Below are 26,660 nucleotides of genomic sequence, written 5' to 3'. Positions count from 1 at the left end.
ATTTGATATCTAAACTAGTTCTGCTTAATCTCTTCAATATTTAAGAAATTTGCATCTACAACCCACAGGCACAACTAAGCAAAGAGTCTGTTTCTCAGTTAGGCAGCATTCATGGAACCGATTATTCCTTTTAAGTTTTAATTGAATGAGTGTGAGAGCAAGAGTATAGACTGTATAGTATATACCCTACTGAGGAGTTGGTAAATGAAGAATAAAAATTTGCAAGACATTATTTTGTCAATGTCTAATAATGAGTCGGAGAAGAACATAAAAGGTTTAAGAAGAGAAATGGTAAGAGTTCAAATAAGATGATGATAATTTAACATATAAACTGTTTTTTTTTTGCCTCTGGACAAAGCCTCAGGGAGCTTCAAATGTCTCTCCCGCCAGGTTCTAACTGCAAAATACAAAATCAAAGAATTCTTCAGTGAGTGATTGATTGAATCTGATAATCCGAACTCAGAGCTCACAATATCATAAAGTTCAAAACTTTAACCCCTGTTCTAAAAATCGGCGCCGTCTAGACGCTACGCGTCACTCTTCCGCCCCGATTTATACCAAATCGGTTAAAAAAATCGGATATCCGATTTTCTCCGCCTAGACCGCCTAAATGACCGCCTAGCCGTTTAGGCGGCCGCCTAACCGCCTAGGTGGCCGCCTAATCTATTTTTTTAATTATTTTTAATTATTTTTAATAATATTTTTATTTATTTATTTGATCTAAAATTTTATAAATATCATTTATATTCATAATTTTGATGAAAATTACACTATATTAAGTTTATATATTCTATTTGTGTGTTTTATACAATCTTAAACATGAAAATGTATTAATGTTATACACAATTAAAGATTAACATGTTTTATAACATAGTAAACAATCTAAAAATTTCGACCCGCATAATTTTCGATTAATCCCCGATTTTCTCTTTAGGCGCTAGGCCCAACCCGACCGCCCGACTAGCGCCTAGCGCGTTCCCGAACAGGGATTTTAACAAAGAGACCAAAAGTGAAACAGAACTTGAACAAATACCTCTTTTGATCATAAGAACCGGGGCCTCCGATCCGCAGGCTTAAGAATTTGGAAAGAGCACATTAAACTCTCATCAACACTCATCATCGCACCAGCATTGTCAAACTCACCACAGTAGTTGGGAGCTGAGAATATAGTAACAAGCTGTCTATCCGCAAAAAACTCATACCCATCCTCTACAACCTAAAAACACGTTTTCATTTAAAACCTTCCACGAAGAGAAACATGAATATAGTAGTAGTAGAGCAAGACCAAACCTGGTGGGCACGACAGATGAGATCCATATCGTTCTTGATCAGAAACTCAGCAACTTTGTCAGGCCCAAACGTGTAAGAGACACCACGGTCGTTCATACCCCAACCTTTGACATCTTTGCTCGGATCAGACCAAAGCAGATCACATAGCAAACCGGTGTCCGGAACATCGGTAGGTCGCTTGATGGTCTTAATCTGTTCCACGTTGGTCAAATCGGGAGAAAGTCCACCGTGCATACATAGAATCTTATCGTCTATTACTGCGGCCACCGGGAGGCAGTTGAAAGAATCTGTAAACACTTTCCAGAGCCTCACGCTGAAGCGACGTTTGCATTCGTCGTAGAATCCGTAGATTCTGTTGATGGAAGCGCACTCGTGGTTTCCTCTTAGGAGGAAGAAGTTCTCAGGGTATTTGATTTTGTAGGCGAGGAGGAGACAGATCGTCTCCAAGCTCTGCTTCCCGCGGTCCACGTAGTCTCCTAGGAACAGATAGTTAGCTGTGGGAGGGAAGCCTCCGTACTCGAACAGCCTCAGTAGATCTGAGTACTGTCCGTGAATATCACCTGAAAGAAACCGAACAAAAAAACATTAACAAATCTGTCTGAAATTGAGATAAATCAACAATTCAGACCAAACACACAAACACCTGTCTGAAACCTAATCAAGACAGAGAAAAAAAAGAATACAAATTTGTTGGAAGCTCATCTAAGATAAAGGCTATCATGGTGGACCTCAGATTCCATGATTGATAAAAAAAAGAAGCAAAAAAAAGTGATTGATTACCGCAGATCTTGATGGGAGCTTCGAGCTCAAGGAGGTTAGGCTGCTGAAGGAAAATCTCTTTGGAGACGAGACAAAGCTGTCGGATCTCAGACTCGTTGAGCATGACCTGTTTGGTTCCAGGCTTTGGGTTTCTGTAATCCAACAGACGACGAATGATGTCGTCGAGAACGGCAGGGTCCATGCTTCCCTGCGCCATTCAAAAGACCCCCACACGATCCAAAACGACACCTAATCGTGTTCTGTCTACACAAAAGTTTCAACCTTTCGGACAATGATCGATCGCCCAGATGATCTTGTCTCGATCTTGGGACCAAAAAGTTTGCGCCTTTGTTTCCTCCAAGTTTACTTTTTTTTTCTTTTCTTATTTCCAACGAATATCTGTGTGATGGGTGAGTTTATCAAAGGTTAGTGGTTTTCACTTACTTTTCCTTTGGTTATTTATTTATTTATTTTATTTTTTACTTTTATTTCAAATTTAAAATAATAATACATTGATAATGGCTTATGTAACTCTCTCTGCATAATGTTATAATCACCTCTCTGTTCGTGTTCTTCCATTTTTGTATGGATTTGCTGGTCCCCACTATTAGCACACCACTTATGATTTTCTTTTAGTGGAAATATTATTTTCACTGCAAAGAATTATTTCTTTTCATGTTACTTTGCTTTGGTTGAGTTCTTTTGCATTTCTTCATCATTTTCTTATAATATATTTGATAAAATGAATTTATTAGTTTATTGCGTTGCTTTTTTTTTTGCCCTAAAATTTGATCATCGTGTATGCTATTAACTAAAACACACTAAACAAAATTCTAGTGATTTTTTAAAGAAATAATGTTACTATTAATTTTAAATTTAATTTAATTTAATTTATTTTAACATAAAAATATAAAAATATAAGAATCGAACGCTAGAAATACGTTAAATTTTAGATTATATTTGGTTCTATTCAATATATGTGTTTTCCGTATTTTGTAAAGAGTTAAAATTATACTCCAAAAAATATCATGTAGATATCCATCTACATGATAGTACTAGCTCTGTGTATCAAAAACGTATTTCACCCCTGTAAGTTTCCTTTGGATGAATGATGAATGATCCTTTAGTGTTAAAAAAATGTGTAATCCATAAGAGGATTATTAGAAATAAAATAAATTAATGAAACTAGATTTTTTAACCGCGCTACGCGCGGATAAGATATTATATGTATTTCTCAATTCTAAAAAATAATGTATAATATTGTATTATATTATTTAAAGAATATAAAATAAGACCACATAATATAAATATATTTTTTATATTTTCTTTGTGAAAATCATTATGTTGTTTGATTATTGTACTTAATTCACATATTTGCATAGATATTTGTGATAGATGAATAACTATATTTTTATTATCAGTAAATAATATATATTTATTATATAATATAAGAAAAATGGAATTATTTACTTTTTAACAAACTTGTCTCATGTTGGGGACTCGGTTATAGACATATCATATTCGAATGAAACATTTTTACACTTATCAATCTTCTTAACAATCAAGAAACAAATCTGAATATCAAAACAATATCTCATACGATCTCTTTGTGGAATAACTGCTCTGAAGAAATTGAATTTATGCATCAAAAAGGACTGGAAATGGATGTGCATATGTGTTATCTAAGTCAGCTTTACAAAAAACTATTTATAGTTCATATATCATTTATGTCCATCCTATTTTTTTGTCCATCATTTCTTAAACATCTTGAAATAAGTAATGCTAATTAATAATAAACTTTTTACTCACAAAATAAAAATCAAATTTGTCTAATTATCGCTTAATTTGTCTAACTGATATATGTATTTCTCAATTCTAAAAAATAATGTATAATATTGTATTACATTATTTAAAGAATATAAAATATGACTCATAACATAAATATATTTTTTAAATTTTCTTTGTGGAAATCATTATGTTGTTTGATTGTTGTACTTGATTCACATATTGCATAGATATTTGTGATAGATGAATAACTATATTTTTATTATCAGTAAATAATATATATTGATTATATAATATAAGAAAAATAAAATTATTTACTTTTTAAACAAACTTGTCTCATGTTGGGGACTCAGTTATAGACATATCATATTCGAAAGAGACATTTTTACAGTTATCAATCTTCTTAACATTGAAAAAACAAATCTACATATCAAAACAATATCTCATACGATCTATTTGTGGAATAACTACTCTGAAGAAATTGAATTTAAGCATCAAAAAGGACTGGAAATGGATGTGCAGATATGTTATCTAAGTCTGCTTCACAAAGTACTATTCATAGTTCATATATCATTAATGTCCATCTTATTTTTTTGTCCACCATTTCTTAAACATCTTGAAATAACTGATGCTAATTAATAATAAATTTTTTGCTGGAAAAAAATCAAATTTGTCTAATTATCGCTTAAATATTTTATTAATATGGTCTAAGAAGCTTTTAAGTGATATCATAGTTTAATTTATTAGTTTTTTTTGTTAATTTTTAGAGGTTTTTGTATTTAAGATTTTTTTCCATATTAAGCTTCTATTTCTTTCACAGAATTGATATATATATATATATCATAAAAATTACCATCAAATCAGTTTTACTTATTTATTATTTTGTTTTAACGAAAATACACTTTTTAAATAATTTAATTTAAAATAAAATTATATATTAATTTGCTGTATTTTAACAATTTCATTGATTTAATTAATTTGCTTTGGTGGATAACTTAAAAAGTTTTCATATGAATCGGGGAAAGCAAGCTTATGTTGTTATATTATATTTATTTTGTGTATATAGAATCTATATACAATGCTAGTGTAATAAAGAAAGAACATTATTTTTTTGTAACTTCAAAAAGATACATTATTACAATTTGAAATGAATCAAAATTGAATAAAATGGTAATTAAATATTTGTAAATCTAATTGTTTAGTTGGATTCTCATGAAAAAAAAATCGATTGGTTAAACAAATGTTTCAAAATTTGTTGTGGTATTGTTTTGTCTATAAATTATAAAATTTATTGAATTAATATATTTAATTATTGCATCCTTAAATAATATTTTATTAAGACATTAGAAAAATATGTTTTGAGTTGTTTTGTCAAATTGTACAAAAATCTATGCTTTTTCATATTTGTAACTTCAAAAAGATACATTATGACAATTTGAAATTAATCAAAATTGAATAAAATGGTAATTAAATATTTGTAAATCTAATTTTTTTTTATCTTGTTTAGTTGGATTCTCATGAAAAAAAATCGATAGGTTAAACAAATGTTTCAAAATTTGTTGTGTTATTGTTTTGTCTATAAATTACAAAATTTATTGAATTAATATATTTAATTATTACACCCTTAAATAATATTTTATTAAGACATTAGAGAAGTATGTTTTGAGTTGTTTTGTCAAAATTTTACAAAAATCTATGCTTTTTCATATTTGTCACGAAAATTTATATGTTAAACTTACTTTTACAAAATTCTTAACTTTGTCACGAAAACAAAAATCTATGCTTTTTCATATTTGTCAACGTTCTCACACTTTCTAAGAATATATTAACTTAGCCACTTACTTTTTTTTTTTTACAAAACAAAGTATCGGAGTCTTGAAAGTTGAATTCATATTATTGTAAATGTACATAAAAGATTGTGATTATATACTTAGTGGTTCTTTATATGTGTCCAAGAAAGTGTCAATGGCTTAGTGGTAACTGTTCTATATATATATCATACCAACCCGGGTTCGATTCTCTCCTTCGCATTGTTTTTTTTATTTTTTACGAAAAATAAATGAGATGACATGGCAATTTCGGGTTCTCTGATTGGTTGATTTTTCTATCCTATGTGGACACCCTCTCCATGGCTTATATCCCCCTTTTAGTATAGTATAGATGTGCATACAGGTAAACCAAACTCCACTACTTTTTCTTGTTAATTCCTTTTACTGTTTTGAAGTCATCTTGTTGATCCTTCAATAGTTACACCTATAAAACGTTGGATGGCTATATATATTATATAGGAAGTGTTATAAAAAGATATCATCATCGTTCTAACATGTCCAAAACATTCTTAGATAATTATCACACATATAAACAATGATCTAGGCATGGGTGTTTGGGTCTTCGGGTCGGGTTCGGGCCGGTTCTTTTCGGGTCCTAAATATTTAGACCCAATAGGTACTTAGAAATTTTCGGTTCGGGTTCGGATCGGTTCTTCTCGGGTCCGGATCGGTTCGGGTCTATAATTAAAATATCCATAAAATAGCCGTAATTTTACGGGTCCATATCGGGTCCGAGTCGGGTTCGGGTATTTAGGATCTGAAAAGGACATGATATACTCAATTCCATCAACTTTAGTTGAATATTTGTCATATATATCTAAAATTTTATAAAACAACTTAAATGAAACTATTAATAATTAAAATAAAACATTTTAAAACTCTAAATTTTACATTTTAAAGCTTTATATTACTGTAAAAATGTTAAAAGATAATAACAAATGTTGTTAACAAAATATATTTTAACTAAATCATAAAATAATATATATAAAATAGAACACAAAAACATCGTAGTTTTAGATATACATGTTTTTAAGTCGGGTAAAAATCGGTTCTTATCGGATCGGGTCTATTCGGGTCGGTTCTTTTCGGGTCCGGGTCTATTCGGATCGGTTCCTTTTCGGTTCCGGTTCTTTCGGGTAAAAAAATTTAGACCCTAAAGGTACTTGTAAATTTTCGGTCAGGTTCCAGGTCGGGTATTTTTTGGTCGGTTCCGGTTCGGGTCTTCGGGTCCAGGTTAAAATGCCCAGGCCTGCTGAATGATCTATAGTTGGAATACTACTCATGAAAAATAAATAAGAGAAGTATACTAACAAGCTTTTGTTATTTTTTTTTTGTTTAGTTTTTTTTTTAACACAAACCCACCAAAGATGGTAAGACAAGAGTAGTTGAAGAGAAGTATTCTACATGCTCTTGCATTGTTACATTTCATCAGCCAAAAAAATTTGAAAACAAAAGAGAGAGAGAAGTAGAAAGTTTTCAAGAGGCAATTAAGTAGAGCAGCAACCTCTTTTAGTAGCTCCAGATGTGTCATCAACGTTTATCGTTGTTCGTTGCCCTGGAATCGAAGAGTTAGCAGCTGATGCTTCTTGAGCTGCCAAAGCTTTCTTGCTGATGATGTGGTAAATCTCTGTTAACACGGTCTGAAATGCTTTTTTAACATTTGTACCTTCAAGAGAAGACGTCTCCAAGAAAGATAGACATTCTGCCTCTGCTAGATTCTGGCCGTCTTCCTCAGCGACCGATCTCAGGTGGTTTAGATCGGATTTGTTCCCAGTCATCATCATCACAATGTTGGAATCCGCATGGTCTCTTAGTTGGCGTAGCCACAATGTTGGAATCCGCATGGTCTCTTAGTTGGCGTAGCCACCTTAAGGCATTGTCAAAAGTCTGTCTTTTGGTGATATCATAGACAAGAAATGCGCTTGTGATGGCTCTGTACCCCTCTTGCCCTGCAGTGTCTCATATCTGAGCCTTTACAGTCTTTCCTTCAACCTGAATAACCAGAGGAGAGTCATAAGAAACGCACACTAGTTAACAACTGGTTAGGTCTAGTTTTCAGGCTTTCATAAACAAGATTTGCAGATTGTATGACCCTCTTACATGCTTTAACAATTAACAAGCGAGAAAACTTGAGGATTTGTATGTAATATAACTATGTAATATGTATCATAACTCTTTCTCAAGAAATTAATATTTGATGAGTTGACTTTTTAAGGGATAAAGGGTTGACTTTGATGATCACTAAAAAACACTATTGGGGACAAGTAGTGGGAAATTTTAATTGTATATTGGTTCTTTCCACCATTCATTCATAGTCATAGACACAATAAATTAAGCAAAAGCATTGCTCATGACTCATGGCCAACACATTTAAGATTCTCACTTGATATAAAACTATCTCAGATAAATTTTAAACTACTCAAATCTTAAGAAACCTCAGAACTTTCATTAATTAAATCTTATATGTTGCTCACGTCATGCAAATTCAAAAGAGCAAAAAAAAGTAGTAAAATTAGAACTCAGCCGCATCAAATGAACTTATAACACTTGAATTTCTTTCTTTTTTGACTGAACCTTTTCAAACACCTGAATTTATACACCCTAATGATGAGATCATGAAGTGGATAGCAAACCAAATGGCAAAGATGAAGAGGAAGCAAATACTTCACGGTTTAGGGCTGATTTAGTTTTAAAAAACAGAGACAGAGAAGACTAAAAATCACCACAAATTGCAAATCCTAACATATAAACCGCATAAAGATCACGTGAAAAAAATGAAAAAGAGCTTGAATGGACACATGGAAAGATCACAGACACACCCAGAAGCGAGAAATATGATTTTGGTTCGAATTGTCTCTTATACTGAAACCATCACTTCTCATTGAGTTGATTCTCCCACCACAAAAGGGAAGAAACTTGGAATCACCTGAAGAGTTCTTGTGGCGAATTCAACACCAATAGTGGACTTAGACTCCAAGAAAAAATTCATTTCTGGTGTAGATTACAGACACCGGAATCAATCACCTATCAACACGATCTTGAACAAATTAAATAATCGTAATCCTGTTCTACTCTATGCGCCATTTCTCCTCTTCGGTCTCACAAAAGAAACAACCTTCACTTAAACAACCACTGAATGAACCAACGATAATAGAAAGACAACGGATCCATCGAAGTGATCATACCCTTTTTATTTAACTGAATCGTGAAAAAAGAGTTTTCACCCTCTTTGGATCGGCTTAGGGATGAAACTTCCCTTGAAGGAAACACTCTTCCGATCATGAAAAATTTCAACTACTGTAACTGAGGAAATTTTGAGGAAAACTGGTATAATTGTTCTTAGGGTTCGTATTATAACTCTTTCTTTCTTACAATATACGACAAAACGAACGACAACGTATTAAAGAAAATGACAAGAGGGCTGACAAAAGTAAGAGGAATGTTTCAGGGGTATCGTAGGAATTATATTTGTTGTAGAAGCAAAGAAAAAGGCCGAATAGTATTTTTATTGGGCCTATACACATCAAAATGGGCCTGGTAGTTAGGGGATATCTCTACGAGTTAACTCACGCGCGGCAGAGAACAGAGGAAGCCAAAGGCGACGAGAGAGACGACGACGAAGATGAGAGAGACGGTGAAGTTGATAAGCATGGAGGGTTTCGAATTCATCATCGACAGGGAAGCCGCCATGGTTTCTCAGACTATCCGGAGCATGCTCACTTCTCCAGGTTCCTCCTCTCCTCTGTTTTTCTTGATCGCAATCCCGCTTCCTGTTCTTCTGATCTTACTTGATTTTGATAGTTTCTGTCAAATCTTGGTTATGAATCTGAATCGAATTGAGCGAAATCTTGCTCAATTCGAAATTCAAATTGTGTAATTGAGCAAACCTAAAGTCATAGCCTTTTATCGTTTTCTCATGAGAAACTAAGAGTTGTTTAGATATAGACGTGTGATTCCCTTTGTTTGGGGCATTAAAAAGTATTGATCTTGCGATAATGCGTTCAGTATTCGAAAGAGATTGCAAGAAGCTCTGTTCTAGATGCAGAGTTTATGGAGATCTGATCTGAGGAATACACTCTGTTTTCTTATTGGTTGTGTGCAGGTGGCTTCTCGGAATCGAAAGATGGTGTCGTGACTTTCCCTGATATTAGCACCACGATTCTAGAGAAGATCTGCCAGTACTTTTATTGGTCTCTACAATACTCCAGGTCACCTTATCTTTCTCTCTTTCTCACCTTATCTTGATCTCTAGAACATGGCATTGTAGCCTCTCGTAGACTGACCACACTGTGAAGAACTTGATCACGATTTGTAGCTATTTAAGTTTCACCTAGTGGATGGATGTTCCGTAAGAATAACCCATCTCGTGGAGAAATAGTTTCATTACAAACTCTTTACATCTGTTGCATATCAATTTAGTTGGCAGTAAAGTTTTCATCTTTAGGAATGGTTGTGATTGCAGTGTTAGGGGAAAGTATTGTTTGTCTGAGCTGACTTTGATTTTACAGAGGCAAAGAGACGGAGTTCCACATTGAACCTGAACTGACTTTGGAGCTAATGATGGCTGCTAACTATCTTCACACTTGAAGACTTAAAAAGATAACGCTGCTGGATCTTATTGGAGTAACACTGGTGTGGGGGTTAAAACTTAAAGTTTGACCCAAAAAAAATATGCATTGGGTTCTTGCTGAATTATTGAATAGCTCCAAGGGAACTCGTCTACTTTGTTTACTAGCTCATGACCATTTAATATAATCAAAGTTCTTGTGGCATTATTCGTTGCTTATGTTCAAACCGCTTACAATGCTTTATAATAAGCAACAAACATATGTCCTAATAACGGTTGGTGTCCCGAATAGGTTTGCTATTACTTTCCAAACATACCAATTTATAGGAAGATTACAAAACACAAATCGTGACACACAAAAGGACTGTGCTGTTTTAGCAATGAAAATAAAGCTCACACTAGTTGGCTCGTTGTCTTGTGCAAACAAACAAACAAACAAACAAGGGTCGAAATGTATTTTTCCCTTGCTTATGGTGTCACGTGTAAAAAGCTATGCAGTTATCTGTCTGAATCAGAACCCTTGCAGCACTATCATGTTACATTCTCAAAACCAAGGTTGTCTAGTCACATTTTCCAAGATGAGGATGTTGGTTATACACCTTGCTTGTGACGGACCAGATGCTCTACTAGAACCAAACCGGATGGCCGTGCTGGAGGCCAGACGCTCAACTAGAGCCAAACGTCCGTCACCAGATGTCCAACCCCTCGCTTAATATGATATTGTCCGCTTTGGACCTAAGCTTTCACGGATTTGTTCTTGGGTCGTTACTCCCAAAAAGGCCTCAAACTAAGTGGGATTGGACCAGCTATATATATTAGACTTTTTCTGTCTAATATCCGATGTGGAACTTGGATAGTTTTTTTATTTATTCTGACAATCCTCCCCTCAAACTAAGAACCACATAACCTTGGCTCTGATACCAATCTGTTGTGACGGACCAGATGCACTCCTGGGCCAGATGCTCTACTAGAGCCAGACCGGATGTCCGTGCTGGAGGCCAGATGCTCAACTAGAGTCAAACGTCTGTCACCAGATGTCTAACTCCTCACTTAATATGATATTGTTCGCTTTGGGTCTAAGCTCTCACGGATTTGTTTTTGGGTCGTTACTCCCAAAACGTCTCACAAACTAAGTGAGATTGAACCAGAGATATATATTAGATTTTATTCTGTCTAATATCCGATGTGGAATTTGGATTCCCTTTTTATTTATTATGACATACCTCCAAAGTGTTCCAGAACTCGTGGATTCATTTTGGCTCTCTAAACTGTCGGACCACTTTCAAACTTTACTACGCATAGCATGCCACAAACAGAGTCCCAAGTGTCACTTGTTTTTTTTATTTAAGATTTTTATTGGAACTCGCAACATGTTAAAGATCACAAAACTAGATTTTAATTTCACTATTTTCTTGACTTTGTCCATATACGATATTTACTATATAAACTCCTCTGATACCCAAAGAAATAATAAACCAACTTTAACCAGTTCTAAAGATGGTGAGAAGAGGAGCTTTCTCATGCTTCCTCTCATATCTCCTTCTCTTGTTGTTCTCATCTTCAATCCTAGCAATCACACATGATCATCTAGATAAACAGGTACAAATGATCAAAATCTCGAGTTAGCTATATATGTGCATTCCTTATAGATGATGATTATGTTGATAAATGATGATTATTGTTACATTAAGGAGTATATCGTCTACATGGGTTCACTTCCTTCTCGAGCAGACTACACACCAATGTCCCATCACATGAGTATTCTTCAAGAGGTCGTCGGGGAGAGGTGTGATTTGATTTATTCATTCTCTAACTATTATATTTAAATTATGAGGATTCTAACAATGGCATATGTAATTACTCTAGTTTGATGGATGGACGTTTGTTGAGAAGTTACAAGAGGAGTTTTAACGGGTTTGCGGCCCATCTCACTGAGTCAGAACGAGAACAAGTAGCCGGTGAGTGTTCTTCAAGACCTGAATAATTAAGCATACAGTCAAATGATTTCGTTCTTCAGTTACCCTATTGTCATAACGAGTAGTCTTCATTTTTATATTTGATTTTGTTTACATTAGTGTGGATCTTTTTAGATGATTTATACCATTCACCCTCTGAAGCCAATATATATGTGAAAACTGACACTTTATATTTAAAAATATACATTTCTTTTGAGTTTCTTTTTCCACAAGTAAATTTGATCACAATCAAGACTAAAACCCTTTGTGCTATTTTTAGGTATGGAGGGAGTTGTGTCTGTGTTTCCAAACAAGAAATTAAAACTCCAAACGACGGCGTCTTGGGACTTTATGGGGCTAAAGGAGGGAAAAGATACCAAGCGGAATCCATCTGTGGAGAGTGATACAATTATTGGAGTTTTAGACGGTGGAATATGGCCGGAATCAGAAAGCTTTTCTGACAAAGGCTTTGGTCCTCCTCCAAAGAAATGGAAGGGAGTTTGTGCCGGTGGCGAGAACTTCACCTGCAACAAGTAATAGTTTTATACTATATGTTGGAAGTTGATCAAAACTCCACCTTGTTTGCACACATGTTTTATACATGATGGCTTGTGCATATACATATTTCCTGTGAGCTCACAATTTAAAACATTTTTAGCATATTAAACGTAAGTATCAAATTCAAACGATATGAAAACATATATTTTCATGGTTTATTGTGTATAGTCCATACGTAAATGCCAATATTTCAGAAATATATATATTATTAAAAAAATTACAAGCAAAGTAAATGTAAAAATTACGTTACGTGAGTCAGAAGCTTTGACTCGAGGGGTTGAATATAAAGTCTTGCTTTTTTTAGCAAGCTGATTGGAGCAAGGCACTACTCACCAGGAGACGCTAGGGACTCAAGTGGCCACGGTACACACACCGCATCAATCGCGGCTGGAAACGCAGTCCCGAACGCCAGCTTCTTCGGGCTCGGCTATGGAACCATGAGAGGTGCCGTTCCAGCGTCTAGAATCGCCGCTTACAGAGTCTGCGCGGGAGAATGTAGAGACGATATACTACTCTCTGCGTTCGATGACGCTATCGCAGACGGTGTTGACATCATCACCATATCTGTAGGTAGTATCGATGTGTACCCGTTGGAAGAAGACCCGATCGCAATAGGAGCATTTCACGCTATGTCCAAAGGGATACTCACTGTGAACGCGGCTGGGAACACTGGTCCGAATATAGCCTCTGTCACGAGCTTAGCACCGTGGATGTTAACCGTTGCAGCCAGCACAACGAACCGTGTGTTTGTCACCAAAGTGGTTCTTGGTGATGGCAAAACACTTGTCGTACGTATCAAGTAACACGTTTAGTATCTTCTTGTCCGTTAAATTACCAATGTCTCTTCTTTTATGTTGTCATAATAGGGAAGATCAGTGAATGTTTTTGATCTTAAAGGAAAGAAGTTCCCTCTGGTGTACGGAAACACTGCTGCTTCCTCTGCCTCCAATGCCAAATGCGCCGAGTAACTTCCTCCGCAAGAAAAGTCATTGACATAGAAATAGTTTTAAATTTGTGATTGGTGATGATGAGATTTGCCTTTTCTTCTTCCAGGGATTGCATGCCAGATTGTCTTGACGCATCCCTGGTGAAGGGAAAGATCTTGGTGTGCAATATATCTTTCCCCTACGTAGCCTATACCAAGGGAGCTGTTGCAGCTATTGTTAAAGATGGATCAGACTGGGCTCAAATGGAGGGTTTACCTGTATCTGGCTTAGAAGAAGATGATTTCGAGTCTTTCCTCTCTTACATTAACTCCGCAAAGTAATTAAACATTCATCCTCTCTCTGTTACACGCTTTGTTGTCTATATATTTCAAATTTTCTTTTTATTGTCTCTGATTTCTGATTATAGATCCCCAGAAGCTGCTGTTCTTAAAAGTGAGACAATCTTTAATCAGACAGCTCCCAAAGTTCTTTCTTTCTCTTCTCGCGGTCCAAACATCATCGTTCCTGATATTCTCAAGGTATGTATACTATATAACTAACTGGTTATGTTAGGTTAATGTTTTTATGATATGAGACAGTGGTGAATGAAAATACAGCCGGATATAACAGCACCAGGACTGGAGATTGTGGCTGCAAATTCACTTAAGGCATTACCGTTTTATGACGACACCACACATGTGAAATACTCTGTTGAATCAGGAACTTCAATGTCTTGTCCACACGTCGCAGGAGTAGCCGCCTACGTCAAGACGTTTCATCCTGAATGGTCTCCTTCCATGATAAAATCTGCCATTATGACAACAGGTGAATGAAAACTATATATTAAAGTAATTAATCATACTTTCTTGTCCCGCAAGAAACCCATCAAACTTTTGTTCTTCTTTGGTTATTCAATCTCGCAGCTTGGTCGATGAACGCTTCACAAATTGATTATGCATCAACCGAGTTTGCTTATGGATCTGGCCATGTAGATCCAATAGCTGCTACTAATCCACGACTCGTCTACGATATAACCAAAGCAGACTACATGGCCTTCCTATGCGGCATGAACTACAATGCGACTACCGTGAAACTCATCTCCGGGGAAGCCGTCACTTGCACTGAAAAGATCTTACCTAGAGATCTCAACTATCCATCAATGTCGGCTAAATTGTCGGGATCGAATGTTTCCTTCACCGTTACTTTCAATAGAACCGTCACTAACGTCGGTGGCTCCAACTCTACATACAAATCAAAAGTTGTTTTAACTCACGGATCCAAGCTAAACGTCATGGTCTCGCCTCGTGTTCTATATATGAAGTCTATGAACGAAAAGCAGTCTTTCACTGTGACTGTTTCTGGCCGCGGTCTTGACCCAAAGATGCCTTCCTCTGCAAGTCTAATCTGGTTTGATGGGACTCATCATGTAAGAAGCCCCATTGTTATTTATGCTGGTATCTTCCGATCATTATCACCTTAATTAGTCTTCATCGTCACCATGGCCATCGGCCATCATAAATCATTGGAGTGTTGTTTTTATGATTTATGACATTCTACGTTTTGGTTATATCATTGCTCTATGATTTCTTGACATCCTATGTGTATTGTTGATGTTTTAGGAGTCAGGACATCGAATGAGATAATTCAACTTTTGTGTTACTCATAGGACATGTTCGTCTTATTTTGAATATTTTCCTTTCAATGTTGGATTCGTCAAGTAGATATTAAAAGCCGTCCATCTATCATAAATGATATATTATAAATCGAACAAACATCCAAACATGTGTAACTGTTACATTAATGTCATATATCTATTCTATTAAACAAATATTCGTGCGGGTCTAGTTGAGTTTTAATTTGATTTCTTCTCTAATTGAGTAGAACTTTTTGTGAAAGAATCTAATTGTGTAGACTTTAGCTGATAGATCCATATCATATCAGCTAAATTTAGCTTCTAGATTCATATCCTAAATTGATACAGATATAACAATTTAATTGATACAGAGATACAATTATAGTCAAGTATACTAAAACTGATTTTATTTATAATAATTAAAGAAAAAATATTTAGATTCTTTAAATTTGATACGGTGCATGTATGGTCTCTCATTTATAAATATACATATATCTTTCATGTTGACCTCAACAGAAAGTGAAAGAAAATTGCAGTAACCTTCAATTCATTTTAGAAGAAAATGGGGAAATTACGAGCAGCTTCCTCTTGCCTACTCTCCTGTCTCCTCGTCTTGTTCTTCAGTTCAGTTTCAGCAGACACGGATGATCCTCAAGATAGACAGGTATTGTTTTTTTTTTTTTTTTTTTTTTTTTTTTTTTTTGACAGGTATTGTTATCATCATCTTGTTTCTCCATATGCTAGACATGCATGATCATAATGTTGATGAATGATTATTACATCGATTATCGATGAATAGAAGGTGTATATCGTCTACATGGGTTCACTTCCTTCACGAGCGGACTACACACCAATGTCCGATCACATGAGTATTCTTCAAGAGGTCACTGGAGAAAGGTGTGTTTTCTCTATAATTAATTGATTATATTATAATCATGATTAGTTTTTTTTAACACATAATCATGATTACTTCTAATCAGTTTATTGTTATGAAGAGTCTAACAAGTCATAATATAACTGTAGTTCAATCGACCGTTTGGTGAGAAGTTACAAGAGGAGTTTCAACGGGTTCGCTGCCAGGCTCACTACGTCGGAACTTAAACGAGTAGGCGGTGAGTGTCTTCGATTGAGACAGATTTATATTGGAATGTTTTTTTTTTGGGTCCAAGTATGGTTGAATAACTAGACCATTTCTATTTTTCCTTAGAAATGAAAGGAGTTGTGTCTGTGTTCCCGAACAAGAAGTTACGACTCCAAACGACTGTGTCTTGGGACTTCATGGGTTTAAAGCAAGGCAAAAGCACAAAGGGGAACCTAAACGTGGAAAGTGATACCATTATCGGAGTCCTCGACAGTGGGATCACGCCAGAATCTCAAAGCTTTTCCGACAAAGGCTTTGGTCCTCCTCCTAAGAAATGGAAAGGTGTTTGTTCTGGCGGTCAAAATTTCACATGCAACAAGTAATTCTCATAAGCTAATTTCTTTTTAATTAGGTGTTTTATCGTACATACGCGCTTAATCATTTTATAAATATTTATTAGCATATGTATTAGAAATTTGAAGACCAGCATGATAATTATTTGTTTTAAAGGCATATAATCTTTTGATTACAAATTTAAAAGTATCGGTTTATTAACTTTTTTTCAGTAAATTGATTGGGGCAAGAGACTACACAAGCGAAGGTGCTAGGGACACTGAAGGCCATGGTACACACACAGCATCCACTGCTGCTGGAAACGCAGTCGCGGACACAAGCTTCTTTGGAATCGGCAACGGAACCGTAAGAGGAGGCGTTCCAGCCTCTAGAATCGCCGCTTACAAAGTCTGTAACCTGGCAGGATGTAGCACGGAAGCTCTCTTGTCTGCATTCGACGACGCTATAGCAGACGGTGTGGATATAGTCACCATCTCCATCGGTGATATTGGAGCGTCCAAGTTCGTAGACGACCCCATCGCTATTGGGGCTTTTCACGCTATGACCAAAGGTATTCTCACTGTTGCCGCGGCTGGTAACAGCGGTCCGCAAGAAAGTACAGTCTCTGCTGTAGCGCCATGGATTTTAACGGCTGCAGCTAGTACCACGAACCGTGGGTTTTTCACACAAGTTGTTCTAGGAAACGGCAAGACACTTGTCGTGAGTACCACGTAACACTCTCGGTTCTATCATTTGTCCCTTTTGATGATCAATGACGATTCTTAACAGGGGAAAGCGGTGAATGCTTTCGATATGAAAGGACAAAAGTACCCATTGGTGTACGGAAAGTCTGCTCTTTCGTCCGTGTGCAACACGGAATATGCAGAGTACCCTCCTCAAGAAACCCTAACTTGATTGTGATGACCTATTTTTTTTAATAATGTGATTAAGGTGATTTATTTTCAGGTCTTGTGAGCCACAGTGTCTAAGAGAATCACTTGTGAAGGGAAAGGTCCTAGTGTGTAGTAGTCGGGATACTGTTGGGGCGGTTGAATCAGTAGGAGCTATTGCAATCATTTACAAAAGCGATAAGCCTGACGTTGCATTTATTGACCCTTTACCTGCTTCCGGTTTATCAGAAAAAGACTATGAATCTCTCGTGTCTTACATTGAGTCCACAGAGTAACCAAATCATCTTCTCTATGATCCAAGATTCTTTCATCTTTATCCTGACATGTCTTTTGTTTTGTTTTCTCAGTTCTCCACAAGCGACTGTTCTAAGAACTGAAGCAATCTTTAATCAGACTTCTCCTGTTATTGGTTCTTTCTCTTCTCGTGGTCCAAACACCATTGCTATTGATATTCTAAAGGTATATATATACGAAACATTATTATCAATGATTCTGTTTATTCCTCCACTCTGAAAGACAATGGTTGATGAGTTGCAGCCGGATATAACAGCACCGGGGGTGGATATCCTCGCTGCATATTCACCTGTTGGTGAACTGTCTGATCAAGATACTAGACATGTGGATTACACTGTTCTCTCCGGAACTTCCATGTCTTGTCCGCATGTTGCAGGTGTGGCTGCCTATGTCAAATCGTTTTACCCTAAATGGTCTCCTTCCATGATTCAATCTGCCATCATGACAACTGGTAAGCAAAAACTTTATCCATTTTCTGTTCTTTCTTGACACACAAGTAAACGCTTCTTTACATACAAGTAAACGTTGTCGACGCTGTTACTTATAGGGAAAATGGCATTAAAAACTTTCAAGGTGGTAGCCACTCACACTTTAAACCCTGAGAGTATTTCACAAGCAACTTAAACCTTCAAAGTGACACTTTTATCAAAAGAAACCTCCAACCTGACTTACTTGTACATCAAGTCAAAACGGTAATCGGTACTCTTCAAAATCGATGACGTGTCGTTTTTTTTTTTTTTTAATTAATAAAATAAATATTAAAATAAAGAAAATAAAAAAATTCATAAAAAAATTCAAAACAAATCATCAAAATCACTAAAAATTCACAAAAAATCAAAATATTCACCAAAATTTTTTAAATTATTTTATTAATAAAATAAATATAAAAATACAATAATATAAAAAATTCATAAAAAATTCAAAAAAAATCATAAAAAGTCAATAAAATTCACAAAAATTCAAAAAATTCACAAAAAATATTTTAAATTATTTTATTAATAAAATAAATATAAAAATAATCATAAAATTTTACAAAAATAAAAGATTCACAACAATATTTATATTATTTTATTAATAAAATAAGTATAAAATACAGAAAATATAAAAAATCATTAAAAAAATCGAAACAAATCACAAAAATCAAAAATAAAATTAAATGTGGTTTTATAAAAGCAACTAAGGAATAACGTGCATTGAGTGCTATAAACGGGCTACCCTCAAGCTATCATTAATATACATTCTCCCCTTCAACAATCCCGAACTTTTCCAAATCCAACCAACAAACACATAGAACATAATAGATTAAAAAAATCCAAAATAGCAGTCAATCTCTGGGTTATGATTACTCTAATTCAGATTAGAAAAATTCATTATCTTCAAATGATTCTTGTGAATGATTTGTTTAATTTTTTTTTATGAATTTTAATATTTTCTGTATTTTTATATTTATTTTATTAATAAAATAATTTAAAATATTTTTTGTGAATTTTTTGAATTTTTGTGAATTTTATTGACTTTTTATGTTTTGTTTTGAATTTTTTATATTTATTTTATTAATAAAATAATTTAATTTTTTTTGGTGAATATTTTTTTTTTTGTGAATTTTTAGTGATTTTTATGATTTTTTTGAATTTTTTTATGGATTTTTATATTTTATACTTATTTTATTAATAAAATAATATAATTATTGTTGTGAATCTTTATTTTTGTAAAATTTTATGATTATTTTTAAATTTATTTTATTAATAAAATAAGATATAATATTTTTTGTGATTTTTTTGAATTTTTGTGAATTTTATTGACTTTTTATGATTTTTTTTTGATTTTTTTATGAATTTTTTATATTATTGTATTTTTATATTTATTTTATTAATAAAATAATTTAAAATTTTTTGGTGAATATTTTTATTTTTTGTGAATTTTTTATTGACTTTTTATGATTTTTTTTTTTTATTTTTTATGAATTTTTATATTTTCTTTATTTTAATATTTATTTTATCAACAAAATAATTAAAAAAAAAAAAACCGACACGTCATCGATTTTGAGCAGTACCGGTTACCGTTTTGACTTGATGTACAAGTAAGCCAGGTTGGAAGTTTCTTTTGATGAATATGTCACTTTGAAGGTTTAAAGTGCCTGTAAAATACTCTCAGGGTTTAAAGTGTGAGTGGCTGCCACCTCGAAGGTTACTTATATGGTATGTTTACAAATCTTTGCAGCTTGCCCGGTAAATGCTACTGGAACTGGCATTGCATCGACCGAGTTTGCTTATGGATCTGGACATGTCAACCCAATAGCCGCTCTAGATCCTGGACTTGTCTATGAACTAGGCAAAGAAGACCACATTGCCTTTCTCTGTAGCTTGAACTACACGTCAGATACCCTTAAAATCATCTCTGGTGAAACAGTCTCGTGCTCAAAAGAAAACAAACCCTTACAAAAAAACCTAAACTATCCTTCCATGTCCGCTCGATTATCAGGATCTGATAACTCCTTCACGGTCAGTTTCAACAGAACAGTCACCAATGTTGGTACACCGAACTCTACATACACATCAAAGGTAGTCGCGGGTCATGGATCTAAGCTCACCATCATGGTCACGCCTAGTGTACTGTCTTTTAAGACAGACAACGAGAAGCAATCGTTCAAGGTAACTGTTACAGGCAGTAATCTCAGTTCAAAACTGCCTTCGTCTGCAAATCTAATCTGGTCTGATGGGAGACATAATGTCAGAAGTCCCATTGTTGTTTATACTGTTAGTTACTAGTGATGCATCATCAGCTCGCCATTGTCATCATAAATAAATCTGTATTGTTGTTCTTATATTTCTTCACTCATGTTTAAAGCTAGTTTCTTTTAAAGAAGCGAATGTTTTAACAGAAACAACCATACAATAATAGATTATAAAAATTTTCATATTTTTTTGAACGTTTAGTTAATTATGCTATTATAAACTAGATGAGGAATATTACATTGATGATTTTACAGACACAATTCTACCACTTTATGAAAATTCATATCTGATTGAACTAAACTACTCAGTATCGTCCTATAAAATTTCTGTTCGAAAATACGTCATACCAAACTGAAAATCTTTTGTAACTTTTTTCTTTATCATTTGGTGTAGAATCATTAATAAATCTTTCAAACCACTAGAACAAGAGAACTTTCATCCATATTTAAATTTTGTTAATCATCTTTTTTATAAATGTATTATTTAACGACTGTCAACAAGGTTTATCTCCATTGGAAGGTTTATCTCCATTGGAAGAATAAACCATAAAAAGATATAACCACGTTTATGTCAACAATGACTATAGAAATATAAAGAAATAAATTGTTCTTCGTGACAACGTTTATGGGGTGATTAGAATAAGTTGTAACTTTACATTTTTGGCAATAAAATTTAAACCGTAGATTTATTTGTTGTAAATTATTTTGTTATAATTTTGTAAATCACTTTTTTTGTTCTGGATATAAAGATCTCTAGGTATTGTTTTAAAAAAAAATTGATTTGTTCACATATATAGCTTTATACTAAATTTTGTTTGTTCTACGGTTACAACCAATCACCCTATGCTTTAACATTGTTCTAATATGGTCTATTTACCTATCTTTTTTTGTAAACATTTTGTTTGACGATACAAATCTAAAGAAATAAATTGGAAGAGTATGTGCATTGAATCTTTGACCAAAAAAGATATTATTTTATTATGTTTATTTATAAAATCTGATCAGCTTCAGTAGAGAAAAAATCGTAACCAAAAAGAAAGACACTATCATATAATGGCTATCACCAAAAAAAATTTGGTTGCATTTGTTCTTACCATCCTCTGTGTCATATCTTTTCTACGATGCCATAAAACATCTGATAGAACTTCTGGTACTGACTTGTTAAACTCTTTACTTCCATTTTTTCTATATTACAGATAACTTGATTATTTTTGTGATCATGTGTATATACCGGTGTAATGATTATTATTTCAATAGGTTTTGGAGTAGAGAGTGATTATAATTGCTACACAGTAGCTCCCTGTGAAGGCGGAGGGGAAAGAGGCTGCACTGCGTTTTGTAAGAGAATGAAGCTTATACCAATGCCCGGCCGAGGCGTGTGTAATGCTGAAAACGTATGTTGTTGTGCTATCAATTAAGTATTCTTCTCAGATGAAAATAATATACACAAGGAATTTAGATCATAACAGATTTTACGTGGTTCTTTTATAATACAAGAAAGTTAAAGTAACAAAAAAACTTGTCCCAAGTCGTAACTAATCTAATTAAAAAAATCTAACATCTAAAATTTAGAGGATTACCATGATTTTACAAAAGTGACTGAACCACTGAAGTTCTGACATATTCATCAGTATGATCCAGACATTACCGCTTTATTCGTGATATTGTTCTTTTTGCGTCTTCACCAAAAGATTGATATCATATCACATTATGGTTTCCCACAGAAAGCAAGAAACGTTATTTTGACGTAGTTAAGTTACCGAACTTTATCTAAAAGAATCACTTGTGAAAGGAAAGGTCCTAGTGTGTAGTAGTCGGGATAGTGTGGGGATGGTTGAATCAGTAGGAGCTATTGCAATCACTGAAGTTCTAACATATTCATCAATGTGAACCACTGAAGTTCTAATATATTCATCAATGTGAACCAGACATTTCCTCTTTATTCATTTTATTTATCATCAAACGACACTACGCCACTATTGAACGTCACCCTTTCTCATTGCTTCGTAGTGTCACCGGGAAGTAAATGATTTCATATTTTGTTCCGGGTTTTAGAGCCAAGGTCTCTCGATTAATTGAATCGGCCCAGTACAACTAAATTATAACACTCCTCGTGCATCTTTCTTTATTCTCGTACTAGTTTAAGAGCGTCTTGCGCGAGACGAATATTCACATTATTTTTACGTATTATTATTTGTTTAACGTATTTTTACATATAATAAAATAAATGAATAAATATATATTAAATAATTGAAAAATTATTAACTGTTACTTGTATAATTAAATTGACACAAATAAATAAATTAAGGAAATCACTTTGTTTTATTTACAATTTTGTGGTAAATACATTTAAACAATTATTTTCTCTATTTGTATTGTATGTAATTAAATTTAAATAATATTAACATATATATATATATAGTATATTTTAATATGACTATCTATTAAATGAAACTTCATAATCATATGATTTTATGATCATTTGTATTTTTTAACAAGTTTTTTAAACCACTAATAACAAAACTTTTAGTGTGAGACTTTAAATATTTATAATAATTTATAATCTTTCTTGAAAATTCACTGAAAATTTTGAAATTAAAATATTAATTTCTCAGTTTCAAAATTTTTAAACCATTGATCACAAAATTTTCAATGTAAAACTTTTAACAGTTTTCGTAATTTATAGTCGTTTTTAAAAATTTTAAATATAATATGTTATTATATGGTTAATATGATTGTTTAATTTATTTTAATAATATAACATTAAATAAAAATAATTGAGGATATGTAAATTGTATCAAATATTTATTATTATTAAAATCATTTATTCTCAAATATATATTCTTTTCAATTTTAGTAATTTCGTAATTTTTATTTTAGGAAAGAATAAAAAACATTAATTGTACATTGTTAATTAATTTATAATTAGTTTAATGAGAAGTATATAATATACGTTTAGTAGACCAACATATTTTTTTAGACATTTTAAGAAGCATTATAGTGATGATATGTGTCATAACTAAAATGTTGCAGTGCTTTTTTTTAGTATATAGAGAATATATATAGGATATACAACCTATTACTTGATGTGTATATTTACTAATTAGTTACACACCTAGCCAAATTGTCACCAGCTACGGGTTGTCCTTCGACGGGTTTGAGCCATGGCTCACTGAGGAGGAAAGCAATAAGCTTTCATGTAAAAAGGTTACAAACTTTATAAACAACCAAACAAGATCAAAGAGGGACTAACAGATATATATGGTGTAATTAAATGGAAAAAGTATGTTTGGGACTTTGAGTCACTGACATATTGTGACTTAGGAATTAGGACTGAGTATTAATTGAATCAAAATCACCAAACAGAACCCAACGAAAACTTAATCCTAAATTTCACGCTAAGCAAATCAAATCCGAGTTATGTTCAAGTTCAAACAAGTCAAATTTGGTTAGTATAGCCAATCTCCTTTAAAAAAAAATCATTCGAAACTTCACCAATCACCAGGCTATGTTAGAATTTTGGGGTTAAGTTTTACAAGATTGGTCTGAGTTTGTTACCCAAAACTTGTAAAAGATAATCCATAGAAGACTAAAACCTGTAGTTTGTGTTTATCAATAATGGTCATTTTTTTTGCTTGAAATTGAATTTTATAGCAAAGGGAGACGTAGTTTCGGTTTTCCCCAGCGTGACGCTGAAACTTCACCAGCTGGACGTGATTAATGAGTGTGGCATACACCCAGGACTAATAACTCATATTTGGCTCCTTAGTGACCTGTAATCATTGATTTTTGTACTTGATCATACATTTTTTTTCTAATGAAATCCTCATTTCATAGAGTTAGTCAAAAAAGAGAAGGCGTCTAATAACAGAATATCTGCGAGAAAAAGAAAAGCGAGAGGATTTCACAATATCAATTTCTAATCAGGAGTCGCTCGAGTATGTTTTTAATTAGTATGTTTTAAATAAGTCACAAAACAATTGTTTATTTTTTGTGATTTATAATGTTATTTTTTTTATCACAATGTTGTTAGTTTAGGATTGTTTTTACATTGTTGGTATATGTTGGGTTTTAAATAACACTAGATTTTGGTCAATAATTTTGGTCAATAATTTTGGTCAATATTTTTTAATTATAATATTAGGTATTTTATATAAAATAATCTAACATATTTTATATATTTGTTATGTATTTTTATAATTTGTATATATTTGTTATGTATTTAGTATATTTTTGGTTACATATTTTTATAATTTTTTAGTATAATCTTGTATCTAACGAAAGAAAATGAAAATCTATAACTACATGTGTTTTGAATTAATGAGTGATTTTTAAAAGATATGGCAATATAAAAAACCAACTAAAATAATAAACTGATCTATTTTTGCGGGCAATATAATAGATCTGGTGTATCAAGACTTTAAACCGGAAATAAATCTGGTGTCATACAATTAAAACAATTTCATATGGTCAAATTTCAATATAAATAAAACGTATGAATATTTATGTTTTCATGGGTGACATCTTGACCCATCATATGGATATGGTCAGTTTCAATAACTGAGTTCTAAAAAAAATATGTACAATTTGCTATTAAATGTTTTCTATGTTAATTGATTTGGAACATGAAATCATAAAAGGAAATATGTATATATATTTCGTGAATAGAATAGGTTAACAGAGATTATATTAATTGAATTAAAGATATTAATATTAAAAACTTAATTTTGATTGGTTGAATTTAAAAGTGGGAAAATAACTAAAAATTCTAATAAAAATGGCATGCCATTATAATTAACTTAAAAATTTAAGGGAAAATATTATTATGGATTTTGTTTTAATAGTATAAATACTAAATTTTTGAAATTGGTCCAATGAAAATTATATTTACTTTCAGATGAAAATTAATTGAAAACTCTATTGATTTTGTAAATAATTCTATTTATCTCAAATACTATTAATTAGAGAAGTATAATTAATAACATCTTACATATTTTTTCCGTCACTTTCTTAATATGTGTGAAAAATGTCAAAGTGATACTTATTTAGAAACGGATAGAGTAATATGATTATCCGTTATTAAAAAAAATTAACCACGTTTGTGAAATTATTCGAATCTTCCCAAGATATGCATATATAGGGAATGAATGTAATTTCCCTTTTTATTAAACCGATGCGAATATCTGAAGTATTATGCGATCATATCGAATGTTTTATCATCCTTCTAATAAAATACGATATATACAACACATCTTGGACTCTAAAGTCTGTAACTGTACATAAAATAATAAGCTGTTTATGCGTTCAAAGATAGAAAACGCTTTTACTACAGTGAGAAACTTTGTAGAAAATCTCCAGAGACTGTAGACGATTCCCAGCTATTATTTTCTGTCACATAAACGATATTAATAATATAGAGTACTGTTTTTTTAGTAATCTTGATTTTCTTGGATAAAAGACAACTTGATAACCAGAATTCAAATAGGCTTAAGCAAGAGAAGACGTTATACGACTCTCATTCGCTTACATGTGAATGTCAATTAATTTTACGATTTTCTCCAAATCCAATTAACATTTTCTTCTTGATAAAAATTCCAATTAACATTTTGAGCTAATTAATTATCAAATACCTATCTTATCTTATACAGATAATTAAATTATCAGTTAAATACTATCAGTGCCCAGAGATCATATAAAACTCAAAAGAAGATGCTAGCAAGGTATAAAAAGAGTATTTGACAAATTCTTGTTCTCGAATAAAATGAAATAAACATGTTTAATAATTGGCGGCGTATAATCTACACAATAAAGTCAAACAAATCTGCATATTAGAGTTAAGAGAATATTATCTAATCTAGTCATTTAGATATCATTCCTTTAATTACCAAACAAAAGATACGACTCCATTCTTCTTCTTCAACCTATTGACTAAAATAGTACTATATTAGAACTTATCCCTAACGCTTAATGTGTAATCTCAATCAAGCATCAAACTTTAGCTAGTA

General features: G+C 32.9%; 7 protein-coding genes across 9 annotated transcripts; 5 read left to right on the top strand and 2 right to left on the bottom strand.

Moving 5' to 3' along the window:
- Positions 1 to 205: 205 nt before the first annotated feature.
- Positions 206 to 2,589, bottom strand: LOC106387127 (serine/threonine-protein phosphatase PP1 isozyme 2). Of its 2 annotated transcripts, none has more exons than XM_013826935.3 (4): positions 2,071 to 2,589; positions 1,291 to 1,850; positions 1,034 to 1,216; positions 206 to 397 (listed from the first exon to the last, which is right to left on the bottom strand). In XM_013826935.3, the coding sequence occupies exons 1-3, from the start codon at positions 2,264 to 2,266 to the stop codon at positions 1,043 to 1,045; spliced, it is 930 nt and encodes a 309-aa protein (XP_013682389.2). In that variant the 5' UTR covers positions 2,267 to 2,589; the 3' UTR covers positions 206 to 397; positions 1,034 to 1,042. The 2 variants fall into 2 exon arrangements, with proteins under 2 accessions (XP_013682389.2, XP_013682390.2); XM_013826936.3 differs by having other exon boundaries at positions 206 to 393.
- Positions 2,590 to 6,967: 4,378 nt separating this feature from the next.
- Positions 6,968 to 9,125, bottom strand: LOC106387129 (ras-related protein RABA2d-like). Its single transcript, XM_048752219.1, has 2 exons — positions 8,590 to 9,125; positions 6,968 to 7,655 (listed from the first exon to the last, which is right to left on the bottom strand). Exon 2 carries the CDS (start codon positions 7,505 to 7,507, stop codon positions 7,151 to 7,153), a length of 357 nt encoding a protein of 118 aa, XP_048608176.1. The 5' UTR covers positions 7,508 to 7,655; positions 8,590 to 9,125; the 3' UTR covers positions 6,968 to 7,150.
- A 65-nt stretch (positions 9,126 to 9,190) lies between these two features.
- LOC106387125 (elongin-C) lies at positions 9,191 to 10,438 on the top strand. The gene is made up of 3 exons (XM_013826933.3): positions 9,191 to 9,391; positions 9,766 to 9,871; positions 10,172 to 10,438. Exons 1-3 carry the CDS (start codon positions 9,286 to 9,288, stop codon positions 10,248 to 10,250), a joined length of 291 nt encoding a protein of 96 aa, XP_013682387.1. The 5' UTR covers positions 9,191 to 9,285; the 3' UTR covers positions 10,251 to 10,438.
- A 1,256-nt stretch (positions 10,439 to 11,694) lies between these two features.
- Positions 11,695 to 15,164, top strand: LOC106385971 (subtilisin-like protease SBT4.11). Of its 2 annotated transcripts, XM_013825872.3 has the most exons (10): positions 11,697 to 11,829; positions 11,922 to 12,016; positions 12,097 to 12,188; positions 12,466 to 12,718; positions 13,048 to 13,531; positions 13,610 to 13,707; positions 13,797 to 14,006; positions 14,097 to 14,208; positions 14,287 to 14,494; positions 14,593 to 15,164. In XM_013825872.3, the coding sequence occupies exons 1-10, from the start codon at positions 11,728 to 11,730 to the stop codon at positions 15,147 to 15,149; spliced, it is 2,211 nt and encodes a 736-aa protein (XP_013681326.3). In that variant the 5' UTR covers positions 11,697 to 11,727; the 3' UTR covers positions 15,150 to 15,164. The 2 variants fall into 2 exon arrangements, with proteins under 2 accessions (XP_022553774.2, XP_013681326.3); XM_022698053.2 differs by lacking the exon at positions 14,593 to 15,164 and having other exon boundaries at positions 11,695 to 11,829; positions 13,033 to 13,531; positions 14,287 to 14,502.
- Positions 15,165 to 15,864: 700 nt separating this feature from the next.
- Positions 15,865 to 16,767, top strand: LOC125582899 (subtilisin-like protease SBT4.13). Its single transcript, XM_048749343.1, has 4 exons — positions 15,865 to 15,966; positions 16,102 to 16,199; positions 16,326 to 16,414; positions 16,510 to 16,767. Exons 1-4 carry the CDS (start codon positions 15,865 to 15,867, stop codon positions 16,764 to 16,766), a joined length of 546 nt encoding a protein of 181 aa, XP_048605300.1. The 3' UTR covers position 16,767.
- A 104-nt stretch (positions 16,768 to 16,871) lies between these two features.
- Positions 16,872 to 17,451, top strand: LOC125582898 (subtilisin-like protease SBT4.13). Its single transcript, XM_048749342.1, has 2 exons — positions 16,872 to 16,893; positions 16,970 to 17,451. Exons 1-2 carry the CDS (start codon positions 16,872 to 16,874, stop codon positions 17,449 to 17,451), a joined length of 504 nt encoding a protein of 167 aa, XP_048605299.1.
- Positions 17,452 to 18,015: 564 nt separating this feature from the next.
- On the top strand, positions 18,016 to 20,927 carry LOC125584177 (subtilisin-like protease SBT4.13). The gene is made up of 2 exons (XM_048752217.1): positions 18,016 to 18,372; positions 20,142 to 20,927. Exons 1-2 carry the CDS (start codon positions 18,147 to 18,149, stop codon positions 20,687 to 20,689), a joined length of 774 nt encoding a protein of 257 aa, XP_048608174.1. The 5' UTR covers positions 18,016 to 18,146; the 3' UTR covers positions 20,690 to 20,927.
- The last annotated feature ends 5,733 nt before the right edge of the window (positions 20,928 to 26,660 follow it).

Source organism: Brassica napus, chromosome C3 (assembly GCF_020379485.1).
Source record: "Brassica napus cultivar Da-Ae chromosome C3, Da-Ae, whole genome shotgun sequence".
NCBI lineage: Eukaryota > Viridiplantae > Streptophyta > Magnoliopsida > Brassicales > Brassicaceae > Brassica > Brassica napus.
Note: the sequence above shows the minus strand (reverse complement) of the source record. Positions and strands in the feature narration are given on the sequence as shown.